The sequence below is a fragment of the Hemitrygon akajei genome, chromosome 15 (genome assembly GCF_048418815.1).
Source record: "Hemitrygon akajei chromosome 15, sHemAka1.3, whole genome shotgun sequence".
NCBI classification, from domain to species: Eukaryota; Metazoa; Chordata; class Chondrichthyes; order Myliobatiformes; family Dasyatidae; genus Hemitrygon; species Hemitrygon akajei.
Window position 1 is genome coordinate 4,590,872 of NC_133138.1, and position 12,546 is coordinate 4,603,417.

Genomic DNA, 12,546 nt, shown 5'->3' on the forward strand with positions numbered 1-12,546 from the left:
AGACTGGAGAAGTTGTGATTGTCCAGAAACTGGGAGGTTGCAAGGTAATCTGAGCAGAGGTTTTCAAATATATTATGAATTGATGTGGCCCCCAGCATCAATCCCTGTGGTCCCTCCACTTCCCCAGAAGGGAACTTAAGATTTAAAAGATTAATAGGCTTTATTTATCACATGTACATCAAAAGATAGTGAAATGCATAATTTGTGTTGCCAACAACAGTTTGGGAATGTGCTGGCGGCAGCCTGCAAGTGTCACTGTACTGGGACCAGCATAGCATAACCACAACTTGCCTGTAAATCTTTGGAAATTCACAGGAGAATGGATAAACTCTACAGACAATGGTGGGAATCGAACCCTGACACAGGTGCTGTAAAGCAATAGTCCAACTCTTACGCTGCCTTGCCAGCCTACCAGATCTGTCTATAACTAATCCAGGCCAGGATGCTATCTTCAATTCAATGTACTAATTTTGTTTAATAAACTTGTTCCTGGTGGTCATAAAAACATAGCACAAAAAAACCTATTAGACATATTTGTCATGAATTCAAATTGACCATAATCACTTAAAAATACTGTTTGTCAAGTATAGTTTCTCTTTTGAAAAATCATGTTGACTGCCTTTATTTTCTAAATTTGCTGTCTCTCCCCTTAAATGATATGGTTGAATTTGTAATCTTCCAGTCTGTGGGAGGTATTTTATAATCTATGGAATTCTGAGGATATAACTAGTGCATCGTTCATTATTCTGTGCTAATAATCTCTCAAATGCTAATTTTTCACTAGTATTTTAGCATCTCTCCCATTTCCTTATCTCACAATATGATTTGTGTAATACTGCAGAATCCCACAATAACTTTAATCTTTGCCTCTATCTTAGGAGCAGTATCAGGCAAGCTGGCCCATCGAGTATGCTCCACCGTTCCATTATGGTTGATTTATTATCCCTCTCAACCCCATTGTCCCCATAACCTTTGACACTCAGACTAATCAAGAACCTATTAACCTCCGCTTTAAATATACGCAATGACTTGGCTCCGCAGCTGTCAGTGGCAATGAATTCCACAGATTCACCACCGTCTGGCTAAAGAAATTACTCACCGTCTCTGTTCTCAGGGACGATTTTCTATTCTTGATCATACACTCTCCCACTATAGGAAACGTATCCGTGACCACCCTATCTAGGCCTTTTAATATTTGGTAGGTTTTAATGAGATTCTTTCCTCTCTTCCCCCACCCCCCAAAAAAATTCTGAACTCCAGCGACTCCCTGACCTACTCCTTGTGTTCCAGCTAACACCAGGAGAAGTGTTCCCAGCACCTCTCTTGGGTAAGTCCACTTTCCTCGCCCAAACCAGTCTTTCATTCCTATTTCCTGCTAGTGTCCAACTCTCATTTCCAAACTTAGGCAAACTTTATCAAATACGTCATGGAAAGCATATTGAATCCATTGGTTAAGGTCCGACCCGGCAATTTCTTTTATAGGGAGGAAGGGTTGGGCTGGATCTGGATTTAAACAATCAAAAACAAACTTTGAATTCGCTTCCGTGACTTCGGCAAACCTAACTTTAAAACAACTTGTGTCCCCGCGGTGATTGGCCCAACGCGTGTAGATATTCGTGTGCCAACTGGTCAGTCCTGATGTCGCTCATTGACGTCAGGAGAGCCCACAAATGGGGCCCAATAAGTCGGATATGAAAAGCTTTAAGTCTCTAATTAACTTTGACAATTTGAAGGAATGTAACTGGAATGTAAAGTCTAGTGATCATTATGAGCTGAACTTTAAATCTCTATTTCGGAAAGACATACCGCCAGATATACGCTATGATTGGGCGCTCGTTCATTCGAATCTACCAATAATTTGACCTCAAACAAGAGAAAAATCTGTAGATGTTGAAAGTCCAAGCAACACACAAAATGCTGAAGGAACTCAGCAGGCCAGGCAGCATCCATTGGAAAAGAGTACAGTCGACGTTTCGGGCCGAGACCCTTCTTCAGACCTGATTGGTTCTGCTTCTTGTCGTTCAACTCCGAGCGCTCGACCGAATGGGCAGCAGCCGCTCAGCAATCCCAAGCGGATTGGCTGAAACCTGTCAGCTCCCCCTCTGAGTGATCGATCAAACTGTCACTCAACTTTGTCGAGAGGCGGGGTTTAGTAGCTATCGGGCATCTCTTGAAAATCCCATTGACTTGGCTCTTTTCCACCCCCGCCCCATCAAATGAGGAGGCTTCAACGCCCACCTCCTTCCCACCGATTGGCCTGGGGGTCCGTCCGTTGGCAAGAGGACCCGCCTATTACGTGCCGCGATTGGCTGGGGCGCCCCGTCAATCATTAGCGTAGGCGACTGTCCGTCGAGATGATGGTCAGAGGGTAGAGAGGAAAAAAAATGGAGAGAAGTCCGAGCGAAGAGTTTACTGGTTGACGGGCAGCGGCGGCGGTTTGTTCGGTGACGGGCTCGCAGCGGCCGGTGGATGAGCGGCGGTGCCCGCTCCTCCTCCTCCTCTCTCCGGTTACCCTGAGGGGCGTGAGAGCGGGGTCGGGGGGGAGGCCAGCGAGTGGCGCCGCGGGGCCCTCGGGACCTCAGGCCTCGGACCATGGCCGAGTTCGTGGTGCCTCGGCACAGCGCCGTGGTGGAGCGGCTCCGCAAACGGATCGAGCTGTTCCGCCGCCACCACTCGGCCTGTGAGTCGCGCTACGAGCGGGCCTCGGCCGAGCGCCTGGAGCTGGAGCGGCAGCACAGCCTGGCGCTGCACCAGCGCTGCCTGCAGACCAAGAACAAGCGGGTGGCCAAGCAGCGGCCTCCGCCTCAGCCGCCGGCCGCCCCGGCCCCGGCCCCTACTTCGAATCAGGCCCCAGCGACAGCCCCGGTCCCGTTGCAGCATGAACCGCAGCCCGCCTTCAGGAATAGCTCCGGACCTGCTGCCACCGGTACAGACGCTGACCACCAGCCCGGAGTTACAGCCGCCGACCAGAGCCGGACCAATACCCTCCAGGCGGTGAGTAAGGAGCCAGCCTTCGGGCAATCCGGCGGTGTCTGCTTCTTCACGGGTCTCCAACTCGGTCAACCGCGGTCTCCCGAAACCTGTCGGACTGGAACCTCTCCATCCACAGATTGCGTGATTAAATGGGTATTAACTTCTTTATGTGTGTCGCTAAGTTGTCACTTAAAAAGTTTGTTACTCAACACGAGGTAGATGTATAACTTAGTACTAAAGTTTAAAACTTGTGTTATAATCAAAATCTGTATCTTGCTCTACAAAGAGTTTGATCAGATAAGCCTATTGCTTGTTTGACAGTCTAAGGTAACATTTAAATCTTGTCTGGGCAATCTATTCTTCGTCTAGTAAGTTGACCTTAAGTTTTAATTCAACTTCTGAATTAATTATAATTACGTGTAACTTGTATTGGGCTGGCATAACTTAGAGTTGGTGGGCTATATGATCAGGTTAATAGTTGCGTAGGTATTTATAATGATCACTCTTTATAACATGTTATTCAAACGTTTTTAAGGTTCATAAGTAATACTGAAATGTTTCTTATACAAATTTAGTAAGGATTTCTATTTGGGTTTAAACTTGTTGATGGTCAAAGATAACAGTTAACCAAGTCTAATACAATTTATTCAAAGTCTAGTGATTTAGATAGTAAATTGACCTTAAGTTTTTAATTCAAGCATAACTTTTGAATAAGTTATACATTGAGCTAACTTGTATTGAGATGACACTAGTTAGGTTGGTAGACCACAACAGCAAGTTAATACTTTTGCAGCATATTGTGGAAGTATTTATAACTAGTTTAAAATGATACTGAGGCATTTTTGAATTGTATCCTTTATAGAATTCTATAGAACAGACCATTTAGTCTATTGTGCCTTTTGACAACTGTCCAAATAATCTTTTTTTTCAAGTGCCCCCTGCTGCTTTAATTTTAGTTTGCTTCTTAATGTTGCTATTAAGTTTGCCTCTTCCATCCATTCAGGCAATACATTCCAGATAATCTGAAGTATATAGTTTTATTTTAAATTTGTAAATGTCTAGATGACATCAAAACAGTAGTTACTTTCTACAGCAGTTTCCACCTGTGAATTTCACTTTGTATATGTTGGAGTCACTTAAATTGCAATGAAGTAATGATCAGAAATCTGCTTTAGTGCTGTTGGCTAATAAATAAATATCAGGCAGGTAATCAGAGTTCTCCCATAACTCTTCAGAACACTAGTTCCTCCAGGGATAAGGCAGATTAATGATACAGCATGGACTAGATGGGCTAAATGGCCTGTTTCTGTGCTGTAGTGTTCTATGACTTTGCCAAGAGTTATTCTGTCTACCTTAGAAGTCAGTGCAGCACTTTATAGAAAGAGGACTTCTGATGTTGTGTTTGTATTGAATTCTGAAACAGTAGTGCTACTAACTTGATCACAGCTTCACTAGGGTAGGGATAAACTGGTTATTACCTACTGCAAGGCAAGGTATTGTGAGCAGTTTTGAAATCCATTTCTAAGAAGTACTGTCATTGGAGAAGCTCCAGAGGAGAATGAACCCAGGAATGAAAGGGTTAATGTGTGTGTAAAATTTGGCTCTGGACCTGTACTTGTTTGGGGGGGGGGGGGGGGGGGGGGAATCTCATTGAAGCCTACCAATTATTGAAAGGCCTAGATAGAGTGGACATGGCAAGGATGTTTCTCTTAGTGAGAAAATGTAGAATTAGAGGGCACAGTTTCAGAATACAGGAGCATCCCTTTGGAACAGAGATGAGGAATTTCTTTACCCAGAGGGTGGTGAATATTTGGAATTCATTGCCACAGACGGCTATGGAGGCCAAGTCACTGGGTACAAATAAAGTGGGGGTTCTGGGTAAGTCAGGGCATGAAAGGTTATGGGGAGAAGTCAGGGGAATGGGGTTGAAAGGGATAATAAATCAGCCATGATGGAATGAATGGTGGAGCAAATGTAACGGACCGAATGGCCTAATTCTTCTCCTAGATCTTCTGGTCTAAGGTTTACATAAGGAAGCTATTTGACCCTCTTGCGTGTTGTATTGGAGTTATTTAGACCCAGTCTGTTTACCATATCTTCCAGACAAATATCTATCGAACTAGAGGGATTACTGTCTAAGCACATGGTTAACAATCTGGAATGTGGTGATTAATACATTGGAGGCAGCAGTGTCAGAAGCACATTTCCAGAGAACTGTGTCAGGGTCTCTGGAGTGATAGAATCAAAACAGGCCTGTCGGTCCAACCCATCAATACTGACCAAGATGTCTATCCAAGCTTGTTCCATCTGTTTGGCCAAAGTTCCTCTAAACTGTTCTGTCCATGTACATGTTGGTTGTCTGACATATTTGACAGTCTAACAGAGTTTTTAAAATGGAAAAACTGTTAAATTGAGGAAGTTCCACTCTCTCAACCTGGGAAGTTTTGAGTACCATCATAATTGGGGTCTTCTTTGGTTTCAGTGGGTGAACATGACTTTGCCTGTGCCTTGTCATGCCCTTTGCTCTTCACCAAGTATTGCAGAACTACCTTCCTGGCCGTTGGACCTCACTGTTGATCTCATTGCCCAGCCCACCACAGCTGACTTCACATGCTAGGACGGACATGTTCCTAACTTATTGGGGTAGGAGGCCCACTGGCTACCCTCACTTGGCTTAGCCTGCCTGTTGAAGCAGTGGGATGAGATGTGGCTGCTATTGCATGTAAACAGCCACTTGGAGCCCCAGGGTCCATTGGGGACCAAAGATGAGTGAGCTGCCCTGGAATGGACGTGACAAACCCCTTCCTGGACTCCCCAACTCGATACACCCTATGCTTAAATACAAAGAGCACTGAATAAATACTTGGAGGAAATATTAACAGGGTTGTGCAGGAAGAGTAGGGCTAACTAAAAGCCACAGCTCATGTGAAAGTTTATAACTCTTGATTTCAGTCATTAAAACAGAGGCTATATTAGCAGGCTTGTGAGACCCTCCATTACTCGGGGTTGACCATGGATGTTGTGTCCCAGCTGTCTATGTGATACACAAGCCAGGGCAGTACAATATGGAGAGCAAGCTGTTGCCCATGTCACTGGCTCCCCTTCTCCACGCAACTTAATCCAAAGGGACAGCCGAGACCAATACATGTTGACAACAGCGGTGTTGCAGGAGTTGCCGGTCAATATTGCCTTAGGGGTTCCAGCTCCAGAATTTTCCTCAGGGTTTACTCTCGAAGCCTTCCCCATGACTGGGTATAGCTGCCATCTGCCTTTTCCCCTTCTCCTGTCTATAGTAGCTAAGCCACACCTGAAAGCCAGGAGCTAAATTTGGTTGTCAGAGGCTGTTTGAAGCATATGCCATTGGGGACATTTAAAGGTGAGTAGGAATTTATCCCCACAAGCCCCCTCCCCCATCGGGCTACAACAACCTTATTGAACCTAGCAAGCTTAGTGATGGATAAATCCCTGGGCGGCCTGTAGAAGATGCAAGGTAGGAAATTGCAAGGACTAAGACAGACTCTTGAATCTTCACATCTTCACTGGCCACGTGAGTTGCCAGATTATTGAAAGACAGCAAAGTGGTACCTTGATTAAAGAAGTTCAGAGTTCAATTCTGGCATCATCTATGAAGTCTGTAAGGGGTCTGTACCCCATGGAATGGTTGTGTTGCCTCTGGTTTCCTCCTACAGTCCAAAGCTGTACTGGTTTGTAGGTTAATTGGTCATTCATTGTAAACTGTCCTGTAATTTGGCTAGAGTTAAATCAGTGGGTTCAAAGTGGCTCAAAGAGCTGTCCACCCTGTATCTCAATCAGTAAATAACAGCAGCAATAAGCCAGGTAATTACAAACCAACAAATCTAATTCATGGGTGCGGAAGATATTAGAAAGAATTGAGTAAGTCAATTAATTTGCACGTGAAAAGGCAGAAAATATGTATGTTGGCTTTTTGATTGGGGGGGTTGTCTGACCAACTTAATTGAAATTTTCAAAGAGGTAAGAGAAAAAATATTGTTGAGGATGTGGGAGCTAATGTTGTCTATGTAGACATCAGTAAGGTTTCCCACATGGGAAGATTGTTCCAAGACAGGAAAATTGGTCTGAAATTGGCTTGGTAATAGAAGCTAGAGGGAAGCTTGTTCTTGTGATTGAAAGCACTGGTGTTGTACCGTAAGGACCAGTGCTGGGCTTTTACCCTTTTGAAGTCAAATTTGGAATATTGTGTTCAGCTTTGGTCACCCTGCTATAGAAAGATGATTAATATTAAGTACAAAGAAGATTTACTGGAATGTTGCCAGGACTCAGGTGACTGTTATTTAGAGAGATTGAACAGGTTGGGACTTTATTCATTGCAAATGAGTGGTGATTTTATAAAGGTGTATAAAATCACAAGGGGCATAGATAGGCCTTTTTCCCATTTATGGCAAACAATAACCAGAAGACTGGTGTAGGGTGAGAGGGTCGAGATTTAATAGGAATCTGAGATGCAACATTTTCACTCAGAGTGGTGAATATATGGAGCAAGCTGCCAGAGGAAGTAGTTGAGGCAGGTACAATAGCAACATGTTAAAGGTAACTGAGAAGTACATGGATAGGAAAGGTTTAGAGGGATATGGGTTGAGCTCAGATAGACATCTTGGTATGGACCACTTAGGCTGAAGGACAACTCTAACTATATAACTCCACATTCATATTATTATATGGATTAAGGTTAGTGGGTTTGCAGGTGACATGAGAATTGTTATTGTTGGTATTGATGATATAAGATGATATTCATCAGTTGGCAAGATGGGCAGGGCAATGGCAAATGGAATTTAATCCTGTGACCTGTGTGATGCATTTTGGAATGACAGTACAGGTCAGATATATACAAGGAGTGGTAGGGCCATGTAGGTACAGTAAAACTTCGCTATCTGACTTTCAGATATTTCCATAGTTCCTTGAGTCTCAATGGGGCCATTATCCTTGCACTCTCCTCAATCTCACCAGGAAAATTTATAAAATTAATTTTAATTGTCATTCAACCATATATGAATATCCATGAATCCAGCCAAATGAAACAGTGTTCCTCCGGAGACAAGATTCAAACCACAGTACCAACAGTCATACATAGCATAAGGCTCATATAGCAGATATAATATCATAATAAGCATACTGTACAGTCACACAAAAATGTAGTCCAAGTCTCTGAGTCCATGAATGTTGCAGCAGTCTGCAGTCAAAGACGATACAGCTTGTCTCTGCCAAGCGAACACTGGGGGGCAGCACTCACTCCAGCATGGACGCCTCAACGCCTCTCTCCTGGACGGCTGCAAGCAGGCGTCGCCACAGTTTGAGGCTTAGTCCTTGCTATGACCGAGGCCATACTGCTACCCTGCCATTTGCCAATAAACCAGTGAACCAGAATTATTTATATAACTTTATAAATTGTGTATGTAGGCAGAAGTGATTGTTTTAATTAGCCATGTGATTATTAATTTAATTGGTTAAGCACAACATTATAGGCTGAAGGGCCTGTTCGTGTGCAGTACATTTCTGTGTAGTGTAGCGTCTAAAAAATTGTGTTGAGATATTAAGGATTAATATCTAAATGTCTGGAAAATCTGCCAGTCCGATTTCACCAAGGTAGAGTGCATTCTGGATTGTCAGTTACATGATAATGAGAAAAGTAGGAACTCTGTATATGAGAATTGCTGAAGGCGGAAGAGAAATAGATGAGCCAGGAACCAAAGCATTTGAGATACTTGTTGCCTTTAGCTGGGACATCAGGGAGGTAATTCTACAATTTCATTAAATAAACATTAGGTCATAGCTGCAGTACTCTATCAGTACTGGTCAGTGTACAAGGAAGGTTGTGATTGTACTGTAGAAGGGTGCAATTAGACACTAGTTTTATTTCACATGTGTACACAGTGAAATACATCATTTTGAGTCAAAGGCCAACACTGTGCAAGGATGTGCTGGTGGCAGCCTGTCACCATGCTTCTGGCACCAACATAGTGTATCTACAACATACGTCTTTGGAATGTGGGAGGAAACCCATGCTGTCAGGCAGAACGTACAAACTCCTTGCAGACAGCAATTGACTCCTGATCTTGTATCTGGTGTTGTAAAGCACTACACTAACCTCTATGGTACAGAGGAGATTTACTGGAGTATTTACCAGAGGGACTCAGGATAGGACGGATCGTTAAAAAGCAAAGTTAGTGTACTGTCCAGAAGGGCAGGCAGATGATAGGACAACATTGCAGCCAGCAGGCTGAGTATGAGTGGATTAGGGATGCAGAATCAAAAAGGGTAGCAAATACAGTACTCATCAATGCACAAAGTATAAGAAATAAGGTGGATGTTCTTGTTGCAATTCTACAAATGGTTGGTATGATGTTGTGGCCATCACCGAATCATGGCTGAAGGACGGTTGTAGTTGGGAGGTGAATGTCCAAGGTTACACATTGTATCAGACCAATATTAAGATAGGCAGAGGGGGTGGCATTGTTCTGCTGGTTTAAAAAAAATGGCATCAAATCGGTAGAAAGATGTGACATTGGATCAGAAGATGTTGAATCCTTGTGGGTTGAGTTTAGAAACTGCAAGGGTAAAAGGACCCTGATGGCAGTTATATACAGGCCTCCCAACAGTAGCTGGGATGTGGACAGAGATTACAACAGGAACTAGAAAAGGCATGGCAAAAGGACATTGTTATGATAGTCGTGGGAGATTTCAACATGTAGGTCGATTGGCAAAATCAGGTTGGAGATGGATCTCGAGAGAGTGAGTTTGTTGAATGCCTAGGAGGTGGATTTTTAGAGCAGTTTGTTGAGCCTACTGGGGGATCAGCTATACTGGATTGGCTGTTATGTAAGGAACCAGAGGGGATGAGAGACCTTAAGGTAGAAGAACCCTTAGGAGGCAGTGATCACCATATGATTCAGTTCAACTTGAAATTTAATAGGGAGATAGTAAAGCCTGATGTAGCAGTATTTCAGTGGAGTAAAGGAAATTACAGTGGTATGAGAGAGGAGTTGGCCAAAGTAAATTGGAAACAGATGCCGGCAGGGATGACAACAGAACAGCAATAGTTTGAGTTTCTGGGGGGGGGGGGGTGGAATGAGGAAGGTGCAAGATAGATGTATTCCAAAAAGAAAAGAAATTCTCAAATGGTAAAATAGTACAACCGTGGCTGACAAGGGAAGAGAGGACATACAACAAAGCAATAATTAGTGGGAAGATAAAGGATTGGGAAGCTTTTAAAACCCTACAAAGAGCAACTAAAAGAATCATTAGGAAGGAAAAGATGAAATATGAAAACAAGCTAACAAATAATATCGAAGTGTATAGTAAAAAGCTTTTTCAAGTTATATAAAAATTAAAAGGGAGCTGAGAGTGGATATAGGACTGCCAGAAAACGAGGCAGGAGAAATAATAGCAGGGACCAAGGAGATGGTAAATGAACTAAATGAGTATTTTGCATCATTCTTCACTGTGGAAGACACTAGCAGTGTGCATGATGTGTGTGAAGGAAGAGAAGTGGGTGCAGTTACTGTTACAAGAGAGAAGGTGTTCAAAAAGCTGAAAGACCTAAGGGTACACAAGTCACCCAGACCAGGTGAATTGTACCCTAGGGTTCAGAAAGAGGTGGTGGAATAGATTGTGGAGGCAATGATCTTTCAAAAATCATTGGACTCTGGCATGGTGGAGGAAGGCAGCAGAAAGGAAATGATAGACCAGTTAGCCTGACCTCAGTGGTTGGGAAAATGTCGGAGTCATTTGTTAAGGATAAGGTTATGGAGTACTTGGAGACTCAGGACAAGATAGGACAAATTCAGCATGGTTTCCTCATGGGAAAATCTTCCCTGACGAATCTCTTGGAATTCTTTGAGGAGATAACAAGTAGGATAGATAAAGGGGATGCAGTGGATGATGTATATTTGGACTTTCAGAAAGCCTTTGATAAGGTGCCACACATGAGACTGCTTACCACGTTAAGAGCCTATGGTATTACAGGGAAGTTACTAGCCTGGATAGAGCATTGGCTGATTGGTAGGAGGCAGTGATTGGAAATTAAAGAATCCTTTTCTGGTATTCCGCAGCTGTCAGTGTTGGGACCCTTTTTATGCTGTATATCGATGATTTAGATGATGAAATAGATGGCTTTGTTGCCAAGTTTGCAGATGATATGAAGATTGGTGGAGGGGTAGGTAGTGTTGTGGAAACAGGTAGGATGCAGGAGGACTTAGACAGATTAGGAGAATGGACAAGAGTGGCAAATGAAATACAATGTTGGAAAATGCATGATCGTACACCTTGGTAGTAGAAATAAATGTGCAGAATGGGGAGAAAATTGAACAATTTGAGATGCAAAGGACTTGGGAATCCTTGTGCATTACACCTAAAGGTTAACTTGCAGGTAGAGTTGGTGCTGAGGAAGACAAATGCAATGTTAGCATTTATTTCAATACACGACCAGGGATGTGATCCTGAGGATTTATGAGGCACTGGTGAGGCCTCAGCTTGAGTATTGTGAACGATTTTGGGCTCCTCATCCAAGAAAAAGTGTGCTGGCATTGGAGAGAGTTCAGAGGAGAGTTCACAAGAATAATTCTGGGAATGAAAGGGTTATCATACAAAGAATGTTTGATAGTTCTGGGTCTGTATTCGCTGGAATTTAGAAAGATGAGGAAATGTTGAAAGGCCTAGACAGAATAGATGTGGAAAGGATGTTTCCCATGGTGGGGAAGTCTAGGACAAGAGGATACAGCCTTGGTGTAGAGGGGTGTCCATTTAAAACAGATGTGGAGAAATTCCTTTAGCCAGGGGCTGGAGGCCAGGTCATTGGTATATTTAAGTAGAGCTTACTAGATTCTTGATTGGGCATGACATCAAAGGGTTATAGGGTGAAGGCCGAGGAGTGGAGCTGAGGAGGGAAAAAAGAATCAGCTGTGTTTGAATGGCGGAGCAGACTCAATGGGCCAAATGCCCTAATTCTGTCACTATGTATCATGGTTGAAGAGGTTATCTATTGATTTGGAAAACAGTTTCAGCAGACACGTGACTGAGGTGTATGAAGATATGAAAAGCCAGATAGAGTGAATACTGAGAAACCTTTCTCCATGCAGGAGGTTGATTACAGCTGATCATTTAATACCATCATCTCCTCTAAACTAGTCAGTAAACTCCAAGACCTGGGTCTCGGTACCACTTTGTGCAGTTGGATCCTGAATTTCCTCTCTTGCAGACCGCAGTCAGTTCAGATTGCCGAGAACGTCTGCTCCACAATCTCCATCAGCACAGGTGCACCACAAGGCTGTGTGCTTAGCCCTCTGCTCTACTCACTTTTAAAGACTTAAAAATAGGTATTATTTATCACATATATCAAAACATACAGTGAAATGTGTCTTTTGCATTAAACCAAAATGACGAGGGTTGTGCTGGGCAGCCTGCAAATGTGCCTTCATACTTCTATTGTCAACATAGCATGCCCTCAATTTACTAACCCATATCCTAATCTTTGGACTGTGGGAGGAAACTGGGGCAACATGTGGTCACAGGAAGAATGCACAGGCTGCAGCAGGAATC

General features: G+C 43.4%; 1 protein-coding gene across 1 annotated transcript in view; it reads left to right on the forward strand.

Annotated features, from left to right (window-relative positions):
* Nucleotides 1-2,325: 2,325 nt before the first annotated feature.
* maml1 (mastermind-like transcriptional coactivator 1) overlaps nucleotides 2,326-12,546 on the forward strand; it is an 85,164-nt gene continuing 74,943 nt past the window's right edge. Inside the window, exon 1 of the mRNA XM_073067082.1 lies at nucleotides 2,326-2,994. Coding sequence (XP_072923183.1) covers nucleotides 2,593-2,994 — 402 coding nt within the window. The 5' untranslated portion in view covers nucleotides 2,326-2,592. The remainder of the gene's footprint in view (nucleotides 2,995-12,546) is intronic.